Genomic DNA, 27865 nt, shown 5'->3' with positions numbered 1-27865 from the left:
AGCACGTCGACATGATGGCGGCGCCCAGTAGGGTGAGTTTATTACCGAAGAGGGATCAGCTGGGTGAGGCAATGGAAGGTTTGTGGAGGCCTGTTGAGGTTGCTTTCATTAAAAAAATATATTTTAAAATTTATGGTGGGTGCGGGAGAAAAAGCAGCTGGGTATAAATATTTTTAATGCATTTCTTTATTTGATTTATTAATATTATTTATATATTTAGGTTTGATAAATTAAATGTGTTTGCCAGAGCCAAGGTAGCCCAGTGTAGGGTGCTGAATGCAGAAAGGTAACCGGTCGCGCAGTGAGACAACCTGACGCTACCCTGGAGTTCATGGTCGTTGTGTTATTTGCTATTTGCTTATTACTGTTCTATATTAATATTATTCATTTCATTTCCGCTTTATATTTTTAAGGGAGGAATCTCAAAGTGACTTACAATACATGAAGACAGCAATCTAGAATAAAACATTACTGAAGGAAGTCAGATATAAAGTATACATTGAAAGAGACATAACTAGCAAGAAACCAAGCTATTATCTTAATGATTTCAAAATAAAGCATTACAAAGGAGGTCAAGTACAGAATCCATCAGATGCGTTACTTACATGCTATGCAAAGGTCTCCAAGCACCTAATGGCATCTTTAGAAACATAAATACAAACACCTTTCATGTATCGTTAAAAGTAGAACAAAGTAGCCTTCCTCCCTCTCAGTAAATGGCAATGGGAAGCGTTGGCAGCACACCAGTAATTAACAATGGTTCTCATGGACTCATTTAAGTGTGCAAAAGTCGTTCTGCCCTCACAGTAACCTTGTGAGATTAGTCTCAGTTGTTTTCTTTGCTGCTATACAGAATGTTGATGCAAATTTTAAAATGGGATAATATTATTAAGCAACTTTGTGGGGAGAGGGGATAGAGAGGTGTATTCTTATTGTTGCTGCTGTTTGTTTTTTCACTGCATATTGAGGAGGCATAGAAAATAAAGGTGACATTTGGGTGTGAAAGTAGAAATGTGAAAATGGGTCAAGGCAGGTATTACCACTGATTTTTTAATCTCATTCTAAACCACCATCTCAAGGCAATAAGGTAACTAAAAACAGCAAAGAACAAAACTAAATTTCTAACAAGTGGACACTCACAGTAAAGACCCATTTATCCAGCTGGAAAAGCCTGCCAGAACAAAAATGCCTGCAATTGTTTCTGAAAAGTGCAAATAGTGGGTGCCTTTTGTATCTCACTGTGGCCGCTGCTTCATTACGGTTGTAGGAGGGGTAGATATGGGTAGGTCTGTGACTGATTTAAATGGATTGCATAAGACTGTTTTTGAGTGAATTATTGGGGGTGAACACTACTTAATTCTATGGTAGAGAGCAGGATTTGAGGACTGGTGGGCTAGATCCTCATTCCACCCCACGGATGGGCGACTTTTCAGGTTGGTGGAACTGCCTACCTGTCAACCTTTTGGTGCCACTGTGACATCAGGTGACACAACTTCAAAGGAAAGAACTAGGCATGTGCTCCTGATTCTTCCCTTTCTTACTCTGCAGTCCTGCTTGTTCTTGAGACAGGCCTTCAAAGGAAGATCCAATGGGGATTGTCTGTGCTAAACAGTGGATCATTTAGCACCAAGTCCCGCTTGCCAAGGAGTGAGCAGGAGTGCAATTGTTCCTTTGTTGTTACATGTGAGACATTTGTTGTGGGGCAAATGGCCATGGCTTGGGGTGGGGAAGCTTTAAAGGTTAAGTTAGAGCTTGTTTGCAGAAAGTTCAGCATGCCTAGTGTAGGGTGGTTGTGTGCTTAGATTTCCCCTCTAAGCCTGTTTCAGGTGCTCAGGATGTGTAACTCTCTAACTTTATCTCATTTTATTGTTAGAATTGCCCTGTGAGGTAGATTAAGCTGTGATTGACCTGATTAAGCTGTGATTGACATGTACCCTGCTTCATGACCTTATGACTGAGCAGGGATTTGAGGCTGGTCCTCCAACACCCAAGCTCAACAGCTTTCTCCATTATATCACACTGACCGAATGTGATAGGTAAGAAACATAGTATTGGAAAATGCAACTGATGGATTAGGGTTGCTAAATGCATGTGCTTAAGCCAGGGTGGTCCAACATGCGGATCAGGGACCACATGTGATGCCTTTTTTGGTGGCCCACAAGAACATTTGTTTAGGGAAGCTTATAATGTTTGATGCATTACTGTATTTTAATATTTTGTTGGAAGCCACCCAGAGTGGCTGGGGAAGCCCAGCCAGATGGGCAGGGTATAAATAATAAAATATAATAATAATAATAATAATAATAATAATAATAATAATAATAATAATTAGACGCCCCACCCCACAGCCCTTGCACTGCCTTACCTGGTGCCTCCTTACCCAGCTTTGGGAAGGAGGCATGGGGGCTCTGACAGGGTCCTTGAAGCCTCCTGCCTCCTTCCCCAAAGCCTAGTTTGCACTTTCCCATCATTGGGAAGGAGATGGGAGGGCTTCAGGACCCTGCCAGAGTCTTACATCTCCTTCCCAATCCCTGTGCCTCACCTAGCCTGCTTTGGGAAGGCAACATGAGGGCTAGAGGGTTGTCAGATGTTTGCCTCACTCACTTCCTGCCCCTGTGTGCAACAGGTTCTGTGTCAAAGTACTCTTGCAGCCTACTTGGCATGAAAAGTTGGACCACTCTAGCTTAAGTGTTTGATGGTTTGTGGGTGTGGGTGTAGCCAACATTCCTTGCATGTGTTATGTGGGAAACACAATCATAGCATTTGCTGCAGGGAGTATGGAGCAACCATGCAAAACCAGCTTGGGCAGAAGATTGGACATGACTTGACCTTAATTTCAGTAGGTGTACTCTTGAACAGAACTTAATTGGATGCAACACATATTATTTCTGATGTGGATGTGCCATGGATTCATGTAAGTATATCAATTTATTGTTTATGCTTTAAATAGCTATACCATCAGAATATAGGTTGTTTGCATATAAATGAAATGAAGCAAGATAAGTGGTCCGTCCCCCCCCATCAGGGAGATGGATTTCAGTAGAAACAGAAGGAATGATTTACTCCATCCTCACGGTGAGGCAGAATTCTCTCTATCTTAAACAACCAAACCACAGTGGGTTGTATCCAGTGGTATTCCTACTCAGAGCTCAGAGTAGACCCATTGTATAGCGTTCAGATCAAGGGATCTCTATTCTGCCATAGTCAAACACCACCTGGAGTACAGTACTGTGGCCAGCTCTGGGCACCCTAGTTTAAGAATGATATTGACAAACTGGAACATGCGCAGAGGAAGGCAACCAAGATGATCAAGGGTCTGTAAACCAAGCTGTCCTGAATCCCCAGCATACATTGCAGCAAGTCCCACTGCCTTATACAGTATGTCAAGTCCAAAGTCTAGCAGTCAGGGAAAACAGTCCATTGGAAGTCCTGGAGCATCTAAGCCAAGGTCCAGCAACATGGGCAACTAAGCAGATGCAGCCCCTCACCTGTTTCCCTTTTATTTCTTGAATCCTGATTGCGGCATCTAGGCTTGACAAGCCATATGATCCTCACCTGTTCTGAGCCTATTTCAGCTGAGGAATCACACATCTCTCCCCCCCCCCCGGGTTGTGGGGCTAATGAGCTTCACCTGGGCTCTGGAGCCTTGCCTGCCTCAGCCTCCCAGAGCATACCTCCCACTGCTCACTATGCTTCAGAGCCTGCCTTGTTCATGGAGACAGAGGCCTCTCTGATTCTGTTGAGGGATCCTGCTCTTCGGTCCCTGCACCTTGACCCCCACCCCCTTGCCATCCCGTCATCCTGTGCAACTCCAATCTCTCCTTTCCCATCCCCAGCTTGCCTTGGTGGGTCCCAGTCACAGCTTGCCAGGATCCTGTTCCTCCTCCCTGTTGTCATGACACAAGCTTTAAGAGAAACAGTTGAGGGAGTTGGGTATATTTAGGTTGCTTAGGAGAAGACTGAGAGGTGATTTGGTAGCCATATTCAGTTATCCAAAGGGCTGTTATATGGAAGACAGAGCAAACTTCTTTTCTGCTGCTCCAAAGGGTAGGGCCTGAACCAGTTGGATACAAATTATAAGAACTGAACATTAGGAAGAACTTTCTGTTGATAGGAGCTGTTCAATAGTGGAACAAACTCCCTCAGAAGGTGGTGGGCTCTCCTTCATTGGAGGTTTTTAAACAGAAATTGGACGGCTCTCTGTCAAGGGTTCTTGCACCGTGATTCCTGCATTGCAGGGGGTTGGACTAGATGACCCTTGGGGTCCCTTCCAACTCTATGATTCTATGACTAACTTACGTCCATTAATTTCAATGAGGCAAATCTGAGTATTTATTTTATTTTATTTCTATACCTGAAGGTCTCAGGGGGTATCATTAGATGAGAAGGGGGTATCATTAGATGCAACCAAGTATTCTGTATCAAAGGTATAGCCAACCTGGTGCCTTCCAGGTGTTGTTGGACTATGACTCCCATTCACCTCTCTCTGTTGGCCATGCTAGCTGTGGTTGGGGTCCCTTCCAACTCTACAGTGATTCTATGATGGGTGTTCAACATCCGGAGGGCACCATGTTGGCATCTGTACACTGCATGCAACAGGGAGAGGCAAGAGTGATTTAAACAGAGTATACCAGAAGTCACGTAAACAAAGGATTGTGCCTGAACCATATTTTATTAATCTGCACTGTGTCTTTCCTCTTATAGTTCATAACAGCTAAGAAAAATGTAATCACATAGAATGAAACCAACAGTAAAATTACCATAATAACAGCAATAAACAATTTAGAATTTACGCTTTCAGAAGGAAAAGGATTCCCTATCAATTCTAGCAAGGCAAGCAATGAGCTCCAGCCACAAAAGCCCTTCCGGTATAAGAAGGTCTTAACTGTGATGGAAAACTAGCAAGGAGGGGCAGAAATTATCCTCCCTTTGCATGGAGTTCCAGAGCGTGTCAATGTTTTTATTAAACAAGAGAAGCTTTCCTTCAGTACAAGGGAAGAAGCAGATGGTGTATATAATACGCTCTTTTTTTAATGGGATGGTTTTTGCTTTCACTTCTAGGAAGGGCACTAAGATACAAGAGAGCTTTTGACAGTGAGGGAAACAGACAGACAGACACACACAGAGAGAGACCGCATTTGAAAATATTGGACCAGAACAAACAGCTGCCAGGGTTCTCTGAGCACAGGGAGCGCAACAGTCTGGCTGTCACCATGCTAAGCAAGCAACCCATCCTTGTGGAATCCCTCATCATGTTCACCATTGTGCTTTGTGTGCACAGCACAGTCTGGGATCGCTTTTCCTGGTGCGCCATTGCGCTTGCAATCCAAGCTTTCTATATCCAGTTTAAATGGGACAACCTCCTCCGCCTGGGCAGTGCTGTCTTCCAGTTTCGGGCAGGAGCAAACAGTGGCCTCTTCCCAGCTTGCATGGCTGTCCCATTGCTGGGCATTGTGATGAAAGAGAGATGCCAAGCAGCTGGTATTGTGTACTTTGAGCGTTTTGGCATCATCGTAGCCTCCACTGGCATGATCATCGCCCTGTTCCTCTCTGTGATAGCACTCGGTGTTACCAAACCTGTGCCGACAAATACCTGCATCCTCTCTGGCATTGCTGGCAGCCTGATCATCTACACCATGAAGCACTCGTTGACGGTCTCTGAAGTGATTGAGGTCCTGGAGGTCCTGCTTATCTTTGTCTACCTCAGTATGATACTGCTATACTTGCTGCCTCGATGCTTCACTCCTGGTGAGGCTCTGCTCGTCCTGACAGGAATAAGCTTCGTCCTCAATCAGCTCATCAAACGTTCTCTGAACGTAACTGAAAGCAGAGGGGACCCGATTGACTTCTTCCTCCTGGTGGTGGTGGTCGGGGTGGTTCTCCTTGGGATATTCTTCACCGCCCTCTTTTTCTTCATGGATTCTGGGACCTGGATCTCCTCCATGTTCTTTCATATGATGACGGCGGTGCTGGGTCTGGGGGTTGTCATGCCGTGGCTCTACCGCTTGATCCGGCAGAACCCCCTCTTTTGGCTCTCCCAGTTCCTCTCTCAAACACAGACCAGAGTTTATCTCCTCGCCTACTGGATCCTCCTGGCTGCTTTGGCATGCACAGTGGTTCTCTATCAAAACGCCAAGAGGTCATCTGGTTCTAAGAAACACCAAGCATCAACCATAACCAGGAAATATTTCCATTTCATTGTGGTGGCAACGTATGTCCCAGGACTCATCTACGACCGCCAGCTACTCTACGTGGCTGCTGTGGTGTGTTTGGCAGTTTTCATTCTTCTAGAGTACATCAGATACTTCACCATCAAACCCTTGGGGCACACCCTCAGGAACTTGCTATCTCTCTTTTTGGATGAACGGGACAGTGGGCCTTTGATCTTGACTCACATCTATCTTCTGCTAGGGATGTCCCTTCCTGTTTGGCTGTTCCCCAGACCTTGTGCCTCAAAGGCTACTTTGCCTGGAGCTGGGGCCCTGGCCCCTTACTCTGGGGTGCTTGCTGTGGGCATTGGGGACTCAGTAGCTTCTATTTTCGGGAGCACAGTGGGGGAGATCAAATGGCCGGGGACCAAGAAGACCTTTGAGGGCACCATGATGGGCATATTTGCCCAGATCATTGCTGTTGCCATCATTCTGATCTTTGACAGTGGTGTGGATCTAAATGCCAGCTACTCCTGGATTCTGGCATCTATTAGCTTGGTTTCCCTTTTGGAAGCCTACACTACCCAAGTGGACAATTTACTTCTGCCTCTCTACCTCCAAATACTACTGATGACTTAGGGGACCTTGGCTGGGAATCTTGGCATGACCGGTGCGGGGATGGAGGCTATAGGTAGGGCAATGGCTTGAATCACTGTAGTGAATTCGCAGTATCAGGCTGTAAAGTTCCAAAAGAGGGATAACAGTGTTCAGATAATTGCTCTTGGATCAAATGAATATTTAAAAATGGACATGCAAAAGTATCTTTGTCAGCTTGTCATTTTTAATTGTGCTTTCAAAATTAGTCCAGCAACTTTAGTTCTGTTGTATTGCAGTGTTGTAAAGATAAATCAAGGAAAGGTAATGTGTCTAAGCATATTGGACTCTTTACGTGGCTTAAAAGTCCTGGTGATTAAAGGTCTTTTCTATGGCTGTCAGAAGCAACCCTGTCAGGAGGCAATTCATAATGGACATCTTGAATAGTAGATTTTGTGTGCTGTTAAGTCTGCAGTTCTACACATGCAGTTTTACCTGGGAGTATGTCCCACTCAATTCAGTGAGAGTTTCTTCCCAGTAGATATGCATAGGTTATTTTTGCAGGACATAGCTGGTGCCTTCCTGAAATCCCCCTTGCTCATAAGCAACACTGTAAAACAAGAAAAACACAAAATATTCCTACACATTTAAGATTGATTTGGTGCTGCCAGTCTATTTAGTGTAATTATATTCCATCATTTATACAAATCTTATTTACTTATTACATTTGTATCCCAGGCTTCCTCCAAGGAATAAGAGGCAGAGAGTTGTCTCTGACAAAGTTCTACTCAGAGGAGAGCCAATGAAATGAATACCTCTGTTCGTCACTTTCATCCATTTCAGTGCTTTCTATTGTCCTGGCCTTTTAAATGAATGAAGATGACTAGCTTAGGTCGATTAAATTCCATGGGCCTACTCTGAGTAGAACTTCATTGGATACAACCCAGTAGATCTAGGCTAGTTGGACTACCATTGGATACAACTCCACAGTATGTGGTTCTCTCCTCCCTGCCACACATACCCATCCTTTTATCTTCACAACATCCCTGTGAGATAGGCTAAGCTGAGAGTGTATGTGATTGGCCCAAGTGGAGATTAGAACCTGGGTCTTCCCCAATCTAGCACTAAGGACCGCACTGACTCTGATTCTCCCATCCTGCCCAGAAGAGGTATCTTCCACGTTAAAGATGAGACAAGACTGGAAACAAGAAATCACAAAGCTAGATTTTAAAAAAGGTAAAGTAGCTAGCAGTGAACTCCGAGGCATGGGCTGGTCAGTCGCCACTTTGCACTCCAGTTGTTAGTTTTGTGTGTACAGAGAGGGGAAAGGCAACCCAGGGGTTGGCTGAAGCCTAGAAGACAAAAAAAAGGTATGGTATGTTGGAACATAGAATACTAACAGATTAACTAGAGCACAACATACATGGAAATTAAATCTCCCAAAGAAAGGTGGGGGTGGGGAACCTTTTTTGACCCAATAGCACATTCCCTTCTGGGCAACCTCCTAGGAAAAGGGCTGGCTTACATAGGAATATAGGAAGCTGCTTTATACTGAGTCAGATCCTTGGTCCATCTGGCTCAGGATGGTTTGTGCTGACTCTCAACAGCTTTCTAGAGTTTCAGGCTGGGAGGTCTTCCCCCCCACCTTACCTGGAGATGCTACTGGGGATTGAACCTTCTGCATGCCAAGCAGATGCTCTGCCACTGAGCTGCAGCCCTTCTCCTAAGATTTGAAAGCTATTGTGGTGGGGGCAAGTGCATAGTGCTTAGCAACTGATCACCTCCAAGGTCCCTTTTATATTGCAAAGTGTTCTCTGATCTACAGCCTCCTTCCTACCAGTTCTCTGGGCTCCAAGCTGTGTCCTTGGCCTCCATGATATGGAAAGTGTAGACGTGGCGGGACTTTTCGGAGAGGTTCGGCTCACTTTTGTGGACAACCTCACCATGGATCAGAATGAGGCCACCTATTTTGTGATTTAAAAGCAACACACCGTCATACCAAGTGAGTGCATGAATTTGCAAAGTCAAATCATCAATCACATTACCATCCCCCCTAGCCTAGTATTGTCTATTGGATCTGAATCAAAACCTGAGGTAACCTTTGCTGTGTAGCAAAGAAGGCAGAGTGAGAGGCTTACCTGAACATCCCCCTGTCTTCTCTGCATTGTGTTAGTGGCATGATGCCCAGCAGTTAATATCTATATTCCTCTTAATGTTTACCCTTGTTGTCAAGTTTACCTTTCTCAACAGGCACTGGGATGAATTGCCTGTCATCGTACGTCTGTTCAGAGCCAACAAACTTTGTGCAGGGGATTGTGCCTGGGGGAGTACGAACCATACGCCGAGTGATCCCACCTATAAAACAGCACGTTGGAAATGTGAAGGATGCCACAGAAAGTGCCAAGGAGGATATGTTGATAGACTTGTATCTTGTACACAGATGCCCTGGCAAGATCTCACCAAGCAAAGCAATACTCTAGGCCAAGGTGGTCCAGCCTCTCAGACCAAGTGGGCTGCAATAGTAGTTGGACACACAACCTGCCGGCCACACACTGATTTAAATTTCCATGTTGTAAATCAAAGTGTTTATAATATAGTTAATATTATTTAATACAATTAATATATTAAATTTAATATACAGTGGTACCTCTGGATGCGAATGGGATCCGTTCCGGAGCCTCGTTCGCATCCTGAAGTGAATGTAATGCGCGACTGCGTGGGTCTCGTTTTACCGCTCCCGCGCATGCACGTGACATCATTTTGAGCGTCTGCACATGCGCGAGCGGCGAAACCCAGAAGTAACGCGTTCCATTACTTCCGGGTCGCCACGGAGCGCAACCCGAAAATGTTTAACATGAAGCGTCTTCATCCCAAGGTATGACTGTATATCTAATTAAATACACAACTGTTAGATTGTGGGGAGATTGAGTCCCTGCCAATATAAAAAAGCAACGTAGAATCATCATCATCATCATCATAATTCTAGCCCAATTTGCAATCCGTAGCAAATAGCCACATGCTGCCCTGCCTGTCAAACAGGGCAGCCAACAGCACAGCCTCCATGTCCAGGGGCAGTTAACCTGCCTTGCGGAGCTGCAGATAGAGGTCCCACTAAGTCCTCCCCATCTGCTGGCTGGTTGGCTGTGCATCCTGTCTCTGCTGGTCCTGTGCTGCATCACAGCCTCTCTCCAACCTGGCAGCTCAGCTCTGCCTCCTTCCCTGCCACATCCCTCAAAAGGGTGCCACCTCCAAGCCATACTTCCAATTTGTGTCCCTGTGCTGGCCTGCCAATCAAAAGGTAGGGCATTGAAACATCCAGTGCCCAGCTCTCCCCTTTGGTGGGTTTTCAAGCATCCCACTTGCCCCACTCATGCCTGTACTCTCATTAGCAGTTCTCGTTTGCTGATGAAGGGAGAGGGGCCAAGCAACCAGCCTGCAAGAGGTGGAAGCTTCTCAGGACAGGATAGGCAGAAGAGCCATTGAAGGAAAGTAACAGGGCTGAGGGCACGGGACAAATGTACCACTGTTGTGCCAAATGAAGCTGTAGCAAGGGCAGCCAATGTGGTACCAACCAGATGTTGTGGGTCTGCAGTTGCTTTCCTATCAAATCAAATGCCATGCTACTAATTTCTTACTTGTGTGAGAGCCAGGGATGAACCACAAACAGCCATTCTCTAGGGTGGCGTTTTCCAGGGCGATCCAGAGGCCGATCACTCGCCCCAAAGGTTCCGTATGTAGAAAGGTGGCATCCTGATGTGGCGTCACTGGAAGCAACAGATCGCACAGATGCAAACAGCTGGCTCGAATGTCACACTAAACAAAGGTTTTCTCCAACCCTCATTTAGTCAAGAAAGAAGATTCTGGCTAAACACCAGGAAGAACTTCCTGGTAGTAAGAAATGTTTGACAATGGAACAAACTCCCTCGGGAGGTGGTAGACTCTCCTTCCCTGGAGGTTTTCAAGCAGTGGTTGTATGGTCATCTGTAAGGGATGCTGTAGTTGAGATTACTGCACTGCAGGGAGCTGGGCTACATGGCCCTGAGGGTCCTTCCCAACCCTACTGTTCCATGATTCTGTAATTCTATAAGTCATATAATTGGTCCATCCATCTCAGTATTATTCAAACTTACTGACAGCAATGGCTCTTCAGGATTCCAGGCAGGGGGCTTTTCCCAGCCTGAATTGGGGAAACTTCTGCATGCAATGTTCACTTTATCCCCTGTCAGATTCCATGGACATCGTGCATAGATGTCTTGATAGAAAAGGCAAAATGGCCTTTCCTGCAAAGTAAACAACTTCCCGTCCTTCCTCTTCCATGGACTTGCCCTTCCCTTGACTGTAACATTATCATTGACAGTAATACTGCAGAGGGACGCTGCTGACTTGAATTGCAGCCTCAAAGCAGTGCAAGAGTTCAGCACTCACTATTAACCATGCCACTGGTCTATTATATCCTTGGCTTGTTGGTGATAGCAGGTAACAAGAGATGTGCTCGCATTTATTTATTTATTTATTCATTTATTTATTGCATTTATACCTCACCTTTTTCTCCAAGGTGAAGTACACAGTTCTCCTCCTCACTTCCTCTCCCCAACAACCCTGTGAGGTAGGTTGGCTGTGAGGCCGTGACTGGCCCAAGGTCACACCCAGTGAGCTACATGGCTGAGTGGGGGAATTGAATGCTGGTCTCTCCCAGGCCCTAGTCTGACACTCTAGCCACTACACCACACTGGCTCTCTTTCTTAATATAGATCAGGGTTTCACAAACTTGTGTCTCCAGCTGTTTTTGGACTACAGTTCCCATCATCCCTGACCACTGGTCTTGCTAGCTACAGATGATGGGAGTTGTCTCTTCAGCTGTTTTTGGACTACAAATTTGGGAAATACTGATTTACACTGAAACCAGATTATCAGGAGCTGTGTACATGCCCCTCACTAGAATCAATCTTTGGCGAAATAACCAAAAGCCTATATAAAAGAAGAGACTTACTACATCAGCTCAAAAGTCCATCTACTCCCAAGAGAAGAGAGCACTGTGTTCCCTTCTGGAGAAACCTTTTGGGCGCCATATGCAAGGAGTGGTCAGGGACAGATGCAGAAGTCGGTGGAGTAAATTTTAGCTTTGCACAGTAAAGCTAGTTTGTACATAAACATACAAAAGCAAAATACATGATCAAAGTCCGTGTGTGCCCTCCAAAAGCATTCAAGGAGGGCACTCAGCTTGGCCAGAGAGTGGTGCAACACAGGAAGGAGCATTCAGTCCCCAGCATCTCCACATAGGACTGAGAACGATCCCAGTCTGAAATCCTTGTGGTGGTGGCGTCAGCCAGTGTAGACCGTACTGAGCCAGATAGCTCAATGGTCTAACTCAGTATAAAACAGTTTATTTCCTTTATTTAGAATCATGAGGTCTGGAACTTTAATTTGGAGGGAAGGGCCAGGGAAGAAGGTCCCAGGTTCAATCCCTGATGGAAACTCCATGTAGGGCTGGGAATGTTCCCTTCCAGAAACCTTGGAGAGCTACCTCTGGTCAGTGCAGACAATACTGTGCTAGACGGACCAATAGTCTGACTTTCTTCTGTTCCTGTTTAATCCAGCCCTTTATTCAGAACTACTTTCATTGTAGAAATAGGCAGAGTGTGAACCTCACCTTCACCTCCGATGCCAGGTTGCTAGAAAACGAAGGGGGAAACACCATTTTATTGAGGAGGAAAGTACAAAAAGATTGTCCTGTTAATGCATTTAATTCAATCAATCAATCAATCAATCAATCAGTTAATAAGCAGAGTTAAAGGTTACCATACCTTGAATATGTACATGCTTTGCACCACCACTGGGTTTTCAAAGCCCAGTTTTCTTGCCAGTACCTGAAAAATACCCCAAAATTTGCACGAGATTAGATAAAAATATTAGTTCAAATATCATGGTGAAATATGGTTTGTCATGACATGTGCAAACTATAACTAGCCTCAGGTTCATGCCTACACACCACTTAGTTCCACATAGCCAGGAGGAGATTTTTGGGAACATACTTTCAGTTTCTGTTAAACTCTGCTTGCAGTTATGTCTAAAGTCGGGGTTGTGGCTTTTTTACAAACTATGGTCAGTTTCAAAATATGCTACCTTCAAATCATAGTTTAGGAAGCAGGCTTGTTAAGCTAGCAAACTACAAAGAAGCAGGTAACAAAATATAGGGACTCTCAGTGTATACCCATTGAAATCAATGGGCATAACTAACTGAGGTCCATTCATTGTAATGGCTCCAACTCCATTATACATTCACACAAACAGTGACTTTTGAAATGAGAGTATTAACAATCAGAAATAGTTTTTAAAATGTGATTTGGTTTTAATAGCTATAACATGTAAATATTCTTCAACTCTTCATATTATAGTTATGGGCCAGAAATATAGTCAAACAAACAAACAAAGGCACATCTCTCCCTTTGGGGCTTGAGAACTTCATTCCTCCTCATATAGTTATTTATGAAGTTTTGCATATTGCAAAAGGGAAATAAAGTATACAGAAAAGAAAGATAGTAAGACAGGTAAGTGAACATGTCCTTACCAAAAACAACCCTCCATGCCTGATGGAAAGAAACAGGACCCATACCTTATTATTATTACTTTTAAAATTTGTATACTGCCCTTCATCCAAAGATCCCAAGGCGGTTCGCAACAGAAAAATACAAAATGAGAATACAAAAAGAAAAACCAATACCCTCCCAAAAAAACAACACTACATTTAAAAAGCCATAGGATGTTAATCAGCTGAACACCTGGTTGGGAAAAAATGTTTTTGCCTAGCATCTAAAGATATGTAATGATGCGTCTCCCTTTGGGAAGCATTCTACAAACACGGAGCCACCGCAGAAAAGATCTGTCCTCGTGTTGCCGCTCTCCAGACCTCTCATGCAGGAGGAACCCTAAGAAGGGCCTCAGATGTATGAGTGCAGGGTCCAGGCAGTGGCAAAGCTTCATGCTCCAGCACCGGGGGGCAGAGAGCAGGTGGGGCAGGGCTGCCATGAATCCCAGGGGCGGGACACGCATCCTGGGGGCAGCCGCGATGGCACCCCACCAGATCGCACTGCTGGGGGCGGTGCACTCCCCCTACACTCCTCTTCCTCTGCCGATGTGTCCGGGCCCAGACTTTGCACAGTGTGATTCCAGGTGCAGTGTGGACTAGACCAGTGGTTCCCAAATTTTGGGGGGGCACTGCCCCCTTGGTTCCATAAACTCATCCCTGGTGTTCCCTACACTATCCCCCTAAAAGCATGTTTCAGATTAGCAGTCTGCAGAACCCACTAAGGAAGATAATAGCACAATAAAATTCAAAACAGTAACAATGAATTGCACATTTATTTGAAACCCAATTAAAGCTATTTAGTTTCATTAATTCAACAAAATTGAAGGACTTGATGCAGTGGTGCCAGCTCTTTGAAGTTGTGTATACCTCCAGCGCCGCCGCCCCGCCAACCCCTTGTCTCTTTGCGCTCCCCCAGGTGGCTTCACTGCCCACTTTGGGAACCACTGGACTATAACAATGCAAGTCATGTAAAGGAAGCTGTCAGAGGCAGTAATTAAATTATTTAAATGCTCTCTTCCCCTTCTGTTACAATTTTTCAGAGTAGGAGATTCCTTACAGTCAGATGCAAAAAGGATATAGTTTTCCATTGAAGGTTTGGAGCAGTCACACCTATTTCTACATCATGGGACCTTTAGTCATTTTCCAGTGCATTAGCATATTCAACCAATGGAAACCAGATGGCCGAAAACTGGTCACTTTCCCATTGTCCTCTCATCACCTGTCATTGGTGGGAAAGTTTATCCAGCAAAGCTACATGCCAGATTTTGTCATACCAGTAGCTCAGTTCCTTTCAAAATAAGGCTATTGTGAACCTGGGAGCAGAAAGAGTATGAACCAATAATTCCCCATATTGTTCTTTCCAAAGTCACATTCACACCATACAGTGCCCCTTTAAACAGTCATGACTTCCTGTAAAGAATGCTGGGAGCTGTAGTTAGTTAAGGGTGCTGTGAGATGCTAGGAGACCCCGTATCTCCCCTACCCCCCAGCAATAAATCCCAGAGTTCCCTGGGAAGAGGGATGGATTGTTAAACTGCTCTGAGAATTGTAGCTCTCTGTGCAAAATAGGGGTCTCCTATTTATAGAGGGACGCGGGTGGCGCTGTGGGTTAAACCACTGAGCCTAGGACTTGCCGATCAGAAGGTCGGCGGTTCGAATCCCCGCAACAGGGTGAGCTCCCATTGCTCAGTCCCTGCTCCTGCCAACCTAGCAGTTCGAAAGCACGTCAAAGTGCAAGTAGATAAATAGGTACCGCTCCAGCGGGAAGCTAAACGGCGTTTCCGTGTGCTGCTCTGGTTACCTTTAACAACTCTCAGCACCCTTGTAACTGCTGTTGCCATGGTTTTTGGTGCAGTTTGTTCAGCGTGCTGAGAGTTGCTAGAAAACTCCCCTGTTCTACGCACACAGCTGCAGTTCCCAGAATGCCTGGACTATCCACCCCTCTTCGCAAGGAACTATAGCTTTGGGAAAGGAAGGGCGGGTGATCTAATGAATCTCAGAACCCTGAATACAGCTACCAGGATTTGCTGGAGGAAGCCATGACTGTTAAAAGGAGTATGAGGGGGGCTTTGAATGCATGGTGGAAATGTGGTCTAAATGGACTTGGGGCTTTCAGTTGGCACTCGAACTCACCTGCACGTCTGAGGAGTGAGTGATCTGCTTGAAGGTGGAATCGTATGCATGCAACGCTGCAAAAGAGTGGGGGAGAGATGAAGCAAGTAAAAATTGTCCCTGCTTTTTTGCTGTTGCAACTTACTGTATCTCATCCAATCACCTTCCTGATCAAGGGAAAGGGACATCCCTATACCCTTTTTAAAAACAGCAATGAAGGGGGTCCATCAATGAACGCGCAATCCTATGCATCTTGACTTAAGAGGTAAATCACACTTATTTCAATGGAATGCGTTACCAGGCAAGTGTGCTGATGAGTTTTGGGGCCTGACATCCAGATGATTCAGTTTGAAATGAGGCACACATTTGCAGAACACAGGAAGCTGTCTTATAGTGAAGGAGGCCATTTGGGTTCATTTAGCTCAGTATTGTCCACACCAGTGGCTCCCAATTAGGGGTCCTCAGAACACACCCAGGGAGTCTGCGGCACAATCCCCTGCCAAGGGCTCACTTAATTTGTGCAGTGAAAGCCTTCCATGGATCACCCAGCCTCTGCTCATGGACTAGTGCCTGCTTGCCAGCAGGCGGAAAACTTGTGTAAAAGTTGCTGGATGGCAGGTGAGCTGGGATTGGGCACAAACCTCTGACACAGTTCCTATGGGCTCTTTTGATTAAAGAGGAGGGGGGGGAGTGCAAACAACTCAAATGCTTATTATCATTTTTAAAAATGTAAGGGATTCCTTCCCCTTGTTATTTACTTCTAAACTGAAAATGACTTCTAATTGCTTTCAACAACTATCAAGTTTAGAGGACTCTCCCACTGCTTGTAGGTAGGGTTTTCAGTGAATCTTGCCTTACGAGTTTGGGATTCATGTCTCCTCTTTGAAGTCCCACAGGGGAAATAGCTAAGCAAATTGCCACTATGATTAGCACAACAGCTCATCCTCTGATGATTTAGGGCTGGGCAATACTTTCTTTTCAACATTGTGATATAAAGGTAGAATTAAAGAGACCCCCGACCATTGGGTCCAGTTGTGGACGACTCTGGGGTTGCGGCACTCATCTCGCTTTACAGGCCGAGGGAGCAGGCGTACAGCTTCCGGGTCATGTGGCCAGCATGACTAAGCTGCTTCTGGTGAACCAGAGCAGCGCGCAGAAACACCTTCCCACCAGAGCAGTACCTATTTATCTACTTGCACTCTGACGTGCTTTCGAACTGCTAGGTTGGCAGGAGCAGGGACAGAGCAACGAGAGCTCACCCCGTCGCGGGGATTTGAACCACCAACCTTCTGATGGGCAAGCCCTAGGCTCTGCGGTTTAACCCACAGCGCCACCCGCATCCCATTCACATTGTGATATATCAGCAGCTAAATACTGGTATATGCTGATACATCACGGTGACTGGAATTTACCTGCGTGCCCAGGAGCAGACCCAGCTCCCCAGGAGCCAGGCCCCAAATCAATAAAGACACAAGACAGTGTAGATATGGGATTAAATTGGCTACAACTTTATTAATTTCAGATGTAGTAAAACCTTGGCTTAGGCATGTATCCCTATCAGCCTCCTAGCTGGGGTCTGTGGCTAGGCAGGGTCAGTCAGGAATATGAGGGACACTGCAAAACGTGTGTTTACACAGCTGCCCTCCCCTTTTCCTGTTGCTGAGGGGAGTTTGACCCTCCAACGAGTGCTTATGGTCAGTGACTCCCCTCTCAAACCCCCTCTAACAGGGCCCTGCAAGACTGCCGCAGGAGGGGTGTGTTACCACGCTACCCCTCCATTCCATTGATGGACTAAAGGATTCTGCCAAAGACCTAAAACCACCAAAGTTGTGACAATTCCTAAGGGGAAGGCAAAACCTGCAGAGCAGGAGTTATGTATTGAGTTGAATAGGATCCATAAGGCAGCAGTCTGATTGGTCCTAGAACAATAGGATTCAGAATGCAGCAGTCTGATTGGTCCACAGGAGCCACCCAATCCAGCTCCAGGTGGAAGTGAATCCGCAACCTGATTGGCCTACAGGAGAATCCTGGAATTAGCCAATCACATGGGGCCCATTGTGTAAATAATGTATATAAGGCAGACATTCTGGGGGAACTTCCATTCCTCCTCATCACTACGAGCTGAATAAAGAGCATGAAATCCACTCTGGACTCCGAGTCTATTTCAGCAGGGGAATTCCTTCCCAGCTCTGAAAGACAGCAACCTTCAACCTCGAAGGGAAACGATTAGCCTGCACAGTCATTCCTACCTTAAGGAAGGAAGAAGCAGCCAAGATACATGGCCCAACCGTACACAGTGAGTCCTGATGCCTCTCAGGCTCATGTGCGCTGAACTGTTCAGCTGGAGGATGGAAGAGGTCTCCTGCCCCCCCAGATGAAGGAGCAAGTGGTGGGCTGAAGGCTCTGCTCGGCTGAGGAGAGAGGCAACCGTGCACCCCTTAGTGGAGCATATTCATGGAAAACCACCCCGCCACTGGCTCATGTGAGCAGGTGGCAGGTCAGGGGCTCCATAAAATTGCTTGGCTGAGGCAAGGACAGCAGTGCACTCCTCAGCTGAGCAGTTTAAAGAAGCAGAGGGAGAAATAAGTTCTATCAGCGCCTCACCGACGTACCTTGTTTCTCCCTCTGCCAGTATGAGAGCAGAGTGGGATGGTGGCTTCACTCAGCAGTATATCGCTGGTGAAACCTCCCCTCTGCTCCTGAGTCCCTCTGCTATCAGCGCCAGCTGGAGGCAGCCAAGAGCAGTGATTGGTTTCACTTGCAATATACTGTACCACCGAGTGAAGTAGCCATCGCAGTCTGCCCCTCATCAGTCTGTACTGATGTATCAGTACATCACCCAGGCCTGTGTAGTGCAAAAGGCAGCCTGTGTGGATGTTGTTTTCTTGTTTTCTTTGGGAAGCTATATGGCTACAATGGGGGGGGGGGGACGGATGTACAGCTGAATCTTAATAAATTAAAAAGTTGGTTGTTCCTATTGGGTAATCAGCAAAAATAAAAACCTCACTCCAAAAAAGTACTGTATTTAATTAAGCTTTTAAGGATGAAACTTGGGCACAGGAAGACTAAATAAATTATTTTTAAAAAATTTAAAAAATTGTCCAGTAGCACCTTAGAGACCAACTAAGTTTGCTCTGGGTATAAGCTTTTGTGTGCATGCACACTTCTTCAGATACCTGCAGTCTTCAGATACCTGCATGCACTATTACTATTACTATTACTACTACTACTAGTAGTAGTAGTAGTATTACCAACATTACAAAATCCCAGTTGTTTTCTACTCAGTCTTCACCAATGTGTTATCAAGCCCTGACCAAGCCTTCACCTATGTCTTGAAGGTGCAAGATCCCTCACTTAGCAGAACCCTATGTTGCAAAGTTTTGCTAAGATGTACCATCTCAGATTACAAGTAAGGAATAGCATGTGTGAATACTCATATAAAAAGCTTTCTGCATATAGAGCACTTGCAAGTTAGGGACACAATTGCTTTTTAAAAAATTCAGTTGTAATGAAACAATGGCGACAAGTTGTTCCTACTTTCTGTGGATAGACAAGTTGTGGTAGTATTACAAATTTTATGGTCTGTTTTACACCTAAAATCCTTTTCTTATGGAGAAAAGGACTGCCAAGTGTGTATCATTTTCATACACTGCTGTCTTTAATACTTACCATGGCCAATTTTATTAACAGCTTTTTCCTTTGGAACAAGAAAATCTCCTAGGAAAGAAAAATGTTGAATGCAACATAAATCACATAGCACATGTGTTATATCCAGTGCTTTTTTCTAAAAAAGAAAAGAAAAGAAATATTTAGGGGTACTTACATTTTACTACTCATATTGAAATTCTGCCCAAACAAATTCACAAAATGTTTAGGAGTATGCATACCCCTGCGTACCCCCAGAAAAAAAGCACGGGTTATATCAGTTTAGGAAAAGTTCCCAAACTTTTTCAGCAACTGCTGCCTTTGGTTCCATCAACTCATCCCCACCCTACAAAAAGCATTATTAATTATAACAGTTTGCACGACCCTCTAAGGAAGAACTGTATGTAACTGACAGATGTTAAATCAGAAGCCCTTTTAATTTCTTTTTCTCTCTCCCGCCCCCCTTCTATTTCTCACTTCCTTTTATCTTCCTTATTCTGTCTTTATTTTTTGTTTTCCTTGGTGTGCTCTCCTCTGGGATTATACATACATGAAGGTGATGACTGGGCTGGTGAAGGACCCTGTGTGTGAGGCAGGCAGGGGAGGATCTCCCAAGGTGAGAGGCTGGGAGAAGAAAGGGGAGCTCCCAGGTGAGAGATGGGAGGTCCACCCCTTTCTGTGGGTGACAAGGGTTCAGAGCTACCTTTGAGCATAGCTGTCAACTTTTCCCTTTTCTTGCGTGGAATCCTATTCGGAATAAGGGAATTTCCCATAAAAAAAGGAAAACGTTGACAGCTATGCCTTTGAGAGAGGACTCTGCATTTTCCTTTCTGTTTTTGCTTAGTTTGTTTCTTATTGTACTGTATTATGAAAAAACCTTCATAAAATTTTATGGGGGGGGGGGGAGCAAAAGCTGACCCCATCCCCACTCCCAAAATAGTTTGGTTGTATCACAGGAATGAAAGGAGTCCTCTGGTTTTTCATTAAACATTTGCTTCCACAGAGTAATGTGTATTCTCATTTCTGAGAAACTGTCATATATTAAAGGTACCTGTGATTTCACCTTCATTTTGGGGTCATTTGCTACTTACATGATATGCCAATCATGGGGGTGGCAATTCCCACTGAAATGTAGCTTTATTTGGTATTTATGATAACATTTGATTTCTCCTCTTCCTGTATCAGGCTACTTTATGTTGCAACATGTAATTAAATGTGGAGTATATTGAGGGGTTTGTACTTTTTTCTTCATCTTTCCTACTGGATTATTATTTTAACTTCATTTTTTTAAGTCTAGATTTTTTTTTAAATTAGAAAATGCTTACCTTTTCCGTCAAAAACACCTTTTTCAAAAAAGAATCTGATTTTGTCTCCGCTGGTTAGGAAATATTCTGCACTGCCCTGTTGGAGGTGAAAATAAAAATATTATCATCTCACAATGAATACTGAGCCTGTTTATTTTAATATTTATATTTAATAGTTTGTAAGGTGCTCCTTCCTTAAATCAAATACAACTTATAAAATTGGTAAGAAGTTCAATATGGAAATGATGATAAGCTAATAAAAATGTTGTTTGCGATGAAGTCATGTGGCCCCTTTAACTACAAAGCTATAACCCATTCTTTAAGACTTAGGAAACTGCCATTAAACAAAGTCAAACCATTCATCCATCTAGCTCAGTATGCTCTACACAGACCAGCAGGAGTCTCTTCCAGCCCTACCTGGAGATGCCATTGAGGATTGGACCTGGGACCTTCTACATGCAAGGCAGGTGTTCTGCTGCTGAGCTATGGCCCTTCCTCTTTCTTTGAGATTGTACAAACTTAACATGTCATGGTTTAATCCTATGTGTGTTCACTCAGAAGTAAGTCCTGTGTACTAAACTGTAGCTTCCAATTTAATGAGAAATTGAATATGCCTATAATAACCTGTTATTTGGATAACTCCTGTCAGTTACAACACACTGGAGTTGGCACTGGAATTTTATTCAGTTAGATAAAGGCATGCTTCTATAATATATATCTGGTTGTCTCCAATGCAGCGCTAACTCTTTCCACCAGTGCAAGGATTTATGCTTGTGCAATGGAACTTCCACACCTCTCCCCACCTCATGCACCCCCTAAATATGTTATGGGGTTCCCTCAACCCTACAGAACTGACTGGGGAAGCTGCTGAGGGGAGAAGAAGGGGGGGGAGTTTTGTTGCACAAGTGTACATCCATGCACAGAAGTGAGTGCATTGTTTTTACTTCAATAATATAATATTTTTATCCCATATTCCTCCTAAGAGATCAGGGGAGCACACAATGATACTGTCTCAAACCATTTACTGTATTTTTCACTCTATAAGACGCACATTTTCCCCTCCAAAAATTAAAGGGAAATGTGTGTGCGTCTTATGGAGCGAATGCAGGCTCTTTGGCTTCAGCGATAGCAACGCGAAGCCTTCGAAGCGCAGTGGGAGCGCTCCTGCTGCGCTCCGGAGGCTTCAGGTTGCCTTCACCAAAGCCTGGAGACCCCTCTCACTCTTCAGGCTTCAAAGATAGCGCCTGAAGCCTCTGGAGCGCAGTGGGAGCTCCTGCTGCGCTCCAGAGACTTCGGGATCCTTTCGCTGAAGGGTAGGTACCCCTTCAGCTAACGCACAGCGCCCCTTCAGCTAAGTGGGAGGAGAAATGGAAGGGGTTCTGTTTCTCCTGCTGCTTCGCTGAAGGGGCACTGCACAGAGAGGGGGATACTTTTTTCCCCTTGTCCTCCCCCTCTAAAACAAGGTGTGTCCTATGGTCGGGTGCGTCCTATAGAGCAAAAAATGGTTTAATCCTATGTGTGTTCACTCAGAAGTAAGTCCTGTGTACTAAACTGTAGCTTCCAATTTAATGAGAAATTGAATATGCCTATAATAACCTGTTATTTGGATAACTCCTGTCAGTTACAACACACTGGAGTTGGCACTGGAATTTTATTCAGTTAGATAAAGGCATGCTTCTATAATATATATCTGGTTGTCTCCAATGCAGCGCTAACTCTTTCCACCAGTGCAAGGATTTATGCTTGTGCAATGGAACTTCCACACCTCTCCCCACCTCATGCACCCCCTAAATATGTTATGGGGTTCCCTCAACCCTACAGAACTGACTGGGGAAGCTGCTGAGGGGAGAAGAAGGGGGGGGAGTTTTGTTGCACAAGTGTACATCCATGCACAGAAGTGAGTGCATTGTTTTTACTTCAATAATATAATATTTTTATCCCATATTCCTCCTAAGAGATCAGGGGAGCACACAATGATACTGTCTCAAACCATTTACTGTATTTTTCACTCTATAAGACGCACATTTTCCCCTCCAAAAATTAAAGGGAAATGTGTGTGCGTCTTATGGAGCGAATGCAGGCTCTTTGGCTTCAGCGATAGCAACGCGAAGCCTTCGAAGCGCAGTGGGAGCGCTCCTGCTGCGCTCCAGAGGCTTCAGGTTGCCTTCACCAAAGCCTGGAGACCCCTCTCACTCTTCAGGCTTCAAAGATAGCGCCTGAAGCCTCTGGAGCGCAGTGGGAGCTCCTGCTGCGCTCCAGAGACTTCGGGATCCTTTCGCTGAAGGGTAGGTACCCCTTCAGCTAACGCACAGCGCCCCTTCAGCTAAGTGGGAGGAGAAATGGAAGGGGTTCTGTTTCTCCTGCTGCTTCGCTGAAGGGGCACTGCACAGAGAGGGGGATACTTTTTTCCCCTTGTCCTCCCCCTCTAAAACAAGGTGTGTCCTATGGTCGGGTGCGTCCTATAGAGCAAAAAATACGGTAACTTTCACAGCAACTCTTGTAAGGTAGGTCAAGGCTGAGAGATTGCAACAGGCCCACAGTTGTCTAGCAAGCTGTGTGGCTGAGAAAGGATTCGAACTCCCCCCCCCTGGTTCCTATCCAACAGAGCAACTGTTCTGCCACCCTGGCTCTTTAATAGTTCAAAAAGCTGGGGCTGAGAGGTAGGCTGCTCTTCTGAGTTACTCTGCAGCAACGGACCATTATCCTGTCTGCATGGCAAAAAAGGGGTTTACCTGCATCTGTCCCCAAAAAGAGGTTGGCATAGTGAAAAAGGAAAGACGGAAAAAAGTGTAAGTTGTTGGAAGCAAATCATTATTATTATTACTGTCATCAACATATTGTCCTCAAAAATGCAAATAGCAAAATAGAGGTGCCATGTTACTTCATGTTACTTATTCCTTTATTAAATATATATCCCATCCTTCTTCTCAAAGGAGCCCAGGGCTGCAAACAGCAAGCAATAAAAAAAAAATCTTATTCTTTTCTTCTTCTTTTTTTAACGCTGGTTGTCATACAGATACAGCTCACACTGCCTAAGGATTGGAAACAAATAAATGAAACTGAATCTAGCTACAAGGAAGTGGGGATTTCAACCCTGGGGTCTCCCTGGTACTAGCCTGCACTTTTAACCACGCTTCAGTGGTTTCTGTGGTGGGAGATGTGACTGAAGCTAGTTTCTGCACCTGTGCCTGGAGCTGTTCATCTTCCCGGGTTGAAAACTCTGTACGGCAGTGAGGAGGCACGTCCATGTCAGCAATGATCTTTTGGATCTGGGCCCTCATGGCCTCACATACTTCAGAGCTGAAAAACTGGTCAAGAACAAGGAAGCCATCTTGGCGGAACTGGGGGGTAGGAGGGAGGACATTTTGTTACCATCACCATCACCACAACGACTAGAATCAAGAGATAGGCAAATCTGGCATTTTCACTTTTGCTCAGTTTCTCTCTCCCCCCCCCCACTTTTCTCCACATTTCCATATCAGTTTGTGATTTATTTACTTTTTCAAAAAGTCCTCCCAGAAATTAATTCATCAGCGTTTCAGTGTGGCTCTCTCCCCAACATACACATTTTTGTATGCAATTTACGGTATACACATTTTGGCAAAGAAGGCCATTTCCCCTAACAGAATGCATTTTGGGGTGGGGTATTTTATTTTTACTTGGGTGTTTATTTTTCTGCATGCTATACCCTAGTATGTGCATTATTATTTTTACGCATGACTTGGCTGAAAAGCAACATTGCAACATTCAGAGAAGTACAAATTTCAAAAGACGACTGCATTTCAGTTCACAGATAGTTTCTGAAAGTGCAAATTAGGGTAAGTTTTCCTTTAAATGTGAACCAGATCAAATTTCTGCCCTATTCCCTGCTGGACAGTACTACAAATCATAGTGCTCCATAGAGTTATGTTGGAGTCTTTTTCAATGAATCATCTGATACAGCTGGTGATGGCCCTAGGTCTTTGAGCAGCAAGTCTTAACTCTTTCCAATGACTCATTTGTTGCACAAAAGCATCTGCTGTTCTCCCTTGCTCTAAGCCAGAGGTCAGCAAAGTTTTTGTGGCTTGGGCCAGTTCACGGTCCTGCAGACGCTACGGTGGGCCAGAGTGCGTGCGAGTGCGTGCATGTGCAAACGCTATTTCCAGTGCTCCTTCCAGCATGGAGGAGGCATGTGTAGCTTCCCATTGGCTGCAGGAGCTTCCTGCAGCCAATGGGAAGCTGACCAGCGTCGCGGAAGGCGGTCCCCACTCTGCTCCATGCCGGTTTAGCACGGCACATGGGAGCCAGCAGGTGGTGGGGGTCCCCAAGCGGGCAGCAGGGGTCCATGGGCCGGGTAAATGACCCCCATGGGCTGCTTGTGGCCCATGGGCCTTAGGTTGCCGACCCATACTCTAAGCCCTAGGAGGGATCTGGGGCCCCTGAAACTGAAATAAAATAAAATAAATAAAACCATAAAACCCCTAAATCTGTGGTTTCAGTGGCACTGTATAGGGCTCTCTCAACCGAAGAATTGAGTTCCTAGCATACTTAGAGGTGGTCCTTCTCACAATAATGGTAGGCTCTGGCTTTTAGGAGATACGTAATGGTCTGATAAACATTCCCACTGAAGTAGCAAGAAATCAAGAGAGATTTCTGCTTTATTGATTCAAATTTGGCATTGTTTCTTATCTATCAAATCAAACCACAACACATTTATGGTGGGAATGTACATTGGTTCAAGATACTTAGAATTCTTTAATTGTTTAATTTTGACAGAACTGATCAGTACTGCCAGAGGAACTATTGTTTGCTGTCCAAAATTAATGTCATTGAATTGTTGAGGATACCAATGTAGATTTATTTTCGTAAGGATTTGTCTTGTATATGGTATTTGCAGCTCAAATAGTAATTGCAACGCAATGGAAAACAGCCCCAAATCTTACACTGGACACTTGATACCACTCAGGAATGTAGGTATAGTGAAGGAAATTGCACATAATTTGAGATTTTGACAGGGTCTAGAACCCTTTTATATGATTTGGCATTCCTTTACAGCAGAACCCTCATTTTCAATGCAACCTTCGTTACAAGCCTGGGAAATTGGGAACTCTACTTGAAAATCAAGTAACAGTTATATATTCTTCCTTCATGTGAAGACAACTTTCATTCTTTTTTCTTTCTTGACCTGGACTTTGTTACTGAACTGTTCGGTAACTGTATTTATTCTGTGTGCCTATTTTACGGTTTTGATTTTCATCTGTTATAATCGTTCTGTACATTATAAAATAAATTTCAAAACAACATTGAAAAGAAAAGAAAATTAACTTGCAACACCATTGCAGCAACAACCCCCTGGAATGAAGTGCCTGCTTACTTTGGAGAACACATTGCCCAAGGAGATTATGGATAAAGAGAGCGGATTTTCAGAGTTTAAGAGAGGCAGTGGATAAAGAGAAAGATCAGGGGATGAATGAGAAGGATCAAAAGAAAGGGTATGCAAAAGGCCAACAATATATTTCAAGTCATGGCAGGATGTTTCTCTCTCCATATGGGTGCACAAAAAACAGAGATAAATTCATTGAGTTAATCATTGCTAAATCCAATTTCAGAGGGTGGCCGGCGGGGGTGGGGGTGGGGGGTGGGAATCAGCGGAAAGCTTTGTTAATTCAAAGCGACTCACCAGGGCACACACATTTTTATCCACCTTTTCTTGTTTGCATTTCCCTCCTTACCTTATGGATCTGTTCCTGGGTTATGGATGCCATCAAGGCAAAGCAAAGAAGTTCAGCCAGGAAGTAAGGGAAGCGTGGTCAATGTGCAATCTTGTTGAGGCTCCACAGTTAATGTTCCACGGCTTGTATCTGTGATCCGTTTCAGGACCATGTGATGTTGCCAATGAGGACACAGGCGGATATATATATATATATATATATATATATATATATATATATATATTTGCGTACAGGATGATTTCAGGGGCCTCTTGGGCGATCTTTGAATTTATTTCTTTGGACTCTAGAGTCCAGATGGAATCAGCATATTATCCTTTTGCTACTTCTTTTTTTTTAAGCTGGAAAGCAAACGTTTATAAAAAGATTTTAGTGATGCTGGCTTTTATATTCTGGTTAATTTGCAAGCTCATCAAAGGCAGCAGCTTCTATAATGCCAAAAATAATATAAAATATAGACTTAGGGTTGTACCCAATATTAGTCCTGTCAATTATTTCCTGTGGGCCTGCTCTGAGTATGACTAGCAGTGGCTACAACACATTTAAATGGATATAACTAATTTACTATTTTCAGTTGGTCTTCTCTTAATAGAACTTTATGAAATGCAACCCATAGGTTTCAGTACCAACCCCACTTCCCTGGGAAGTCAGTCCCAGTGAATTCAATGGGATATATTTTGGAGTAGAAATGGGCCACATAATGAATTTATAAAGCACATTTATAATACTTTAAACAGTCATGGCTTCTTGCAAATAATCCTGTGACCTGTAGATGACCCATAGAATCGGCCATCCTTTAAAATGTAGCCTTCTCTGAATTTTGCAGCAAAGTTATCCACCTAAGTAATGTATTACAAAAATGCATTACATTAGGCTGAAGTGCACATATCAATGCATATAATAGTGAAAATTACGTAACAAAATGCAATATATTAGGAGAAATCACTTTCTGAAGGTGTATTGGGATAAATTTGCACTAAAATGCTGATGAATTTTCATGACTTTTTTTAAAGTCACAAACTGATGTGGGAATGTGGAGAACTGAATTTAAAATGGGGGGAAATGAGAAATTGACAGAGCATGAAATTGGCATATTTGCATGTCACTGCTCCCAAGTCCCTCATGTTTGGGGGACAGGGTACTCTTTCCTAATAGTTCACTTTTACACCCTTGTGTTTTGATGTCCAATATGCCAATGATTCCTTCTCCAGACCCGGTCTCCTTCATTCCTTTCCTTTACTGTTGTGTATTATAATCTTGCTGGTGGTTGTTTACAATATTTAAAATATAAATAAATGTGGCAAGCCAGGAACCCTGAGCCAGAAAAGTGCTGGTTGGAATCTTACCTGTCAGTTCTCAGGACACCAGAGACCATTCCGAAAGAGCTGAGGATGTAGTTTTCCTCTTTTTTTCTTTTCTTTTCTTGCTGTTAGGAGTTCTGATGGCATTTACTCTCAGGGGAATGGGGAGAACAGTGAGTCACGCCAATGCCTCTTGTCCTCAAAAGACGAACAAAGGGCGAAGAAACCAAGGACGGGAGAACATGCAGTGCTCTGCAAACAGCACAGCCCAAATCCTGCCAATTTTCTTGGAACATTCCCCTTAATAAATCTCCAAAAGAGAGGCTTCTTTGGGTAAAACTATTATATTACTTCCCAGAACGAGAAGAAGAATTCAAAGTATTTTGCCAAAGAATTGCAAGCAGGAAAGGGTGCAGAATGACAACCAGATTATACTAGGATCTGATTGCTAGAACTTGTTTTCCTG

At 44.3% G+C, this 27865-nt stretch overlaps 3 protein-coding genes across 12 annotated transcripts in view; 1 reads left to right on the top strand and 2 right to left on the bottom strand.

The window, feature by feature from the left end:
* NUP188 (nucleoporin 188) overlaps nucleotides 1–1878 on the bottom strand; it is a 55461-nt gene extending 53583 nt beyond the window's left edge. For all 3 annotated transcript variants that reach the window (XM_079961197.1, XM_079961198.1, XM_079961202.1), the window contains exon 1: nucleotides 606–1878. In XM_079961197.1, the coding sequence (XP_079817323.1) occupies nucleotides 606–652 (47 nt within the window). In that variant the 5' untranslated portion in view covers nucleotides 653–1878. The remainder of the gene's footprint in view (nucleotides 1–605) is intronic.
* On the top strand, nucleotides 14–7085 carry DOLK (dolichol kinase). Of its 6 annotated transcripts, none has more exons than XM_079961335.1 (3): nucleotides 1892–2036; nucleotides 2773–2914; nucleotides 5062–7085. In XM_079961335.1, exon 3 carries the CDS (start codon nucleotides 5214–5216, stop codon nucleotides 6786–6788), a length of 1575 nt encoding a protein of 524 aa, XP_079817461.1. In that variant the 5' UTR covers nucleotides 1892–2036; nucleotides 2773–2914; nucleotides 5062–5213; the 3' UTR covers nucleotides 6789–7085. The 6 variants fall into 6 exon arrangements, with proteins under 6 accessions (XP_079817463.1, XP_079817458.1, XP_079817460.1 ...); XM_079961336.1 differs by having other exon boundaries at nucleotides 1907–2036; nucleotides 2841–2914; XM_079961337.1 differs by lacking the exons at nucleotides 1892–2036; nucleotides 2773–2914 and adding an exon at nucleotides 14–32.
* A 294-nt stretch (nucleotides 7086–7379) lies between these two features.
* On the bottom strand, nucleotides 7380–27592 carry PHYHD1 (phytanoyl-CoA dioxygenase domain containing 1). Of its 3 annotated transcripts, none has more exons than XM_079961490.1 (11): nucleotides 27445–27592; nucleotides 23573–23731; nucleotides 20412–20487; nucleotides 19111–19158; nucleotides 15463–15518; nucleotides 12548–12610; nucleotides 12394–12415; nucleotides 10379–10507; nucleotides 8982–9098; nucleotides 8581–8707; nucleotides 7380–8095 (listed from the first exon to the last, which is right to left on the bottom strand). In XM_079961490.1, the coding sequence occupies exons 2-11, from the start codon at nucleotides 23669–23671 to the stop codon at nucleotides 8044–8046; spliced, it is 789 nt and encodes a 262-aa protein (XP_079817616.1). In that variant the 5' UTR covers nucleotides 23672–23731; nucleotides 27445–27592; the 3' UTR covers nucleotides 7380–8043. The 3 variants fall into 3 exon arrangements, with proteins under 3 accessions (XP_079817616.1, XP_079817615.1, XP_079817617.1); XM_079961489.1 differs by lacking the exon at nucleotides 27445–27592 and adding an exon at nucleotides 26102–26442; XM_079961491.1 differs by lacking the exons at nucleotides 23573–23731; nucleotides 27445–27592 and adding an exon at nucleotides 26102–26442.
* Between the last annotated feature and the right edge of the window lie 273 nt (nucleotides 27593–27865).

The sequence above is a fragment of the Podarcis cretensis genome (genome assembly GCF_951804945.1).
Source record: "Podarcis cretensis genome assembly, chromosome: Z".
NCBI lineage: Eukaryota > Metazoa > Chordata > Lepidosauria > Squamata > Lacertidae > Podarcis > Podarcis cretensis.
Note: the sequence above shows the minus strand (reverse complement) of the source record. Positions and strands in the feature narration are given on the sequence as shown.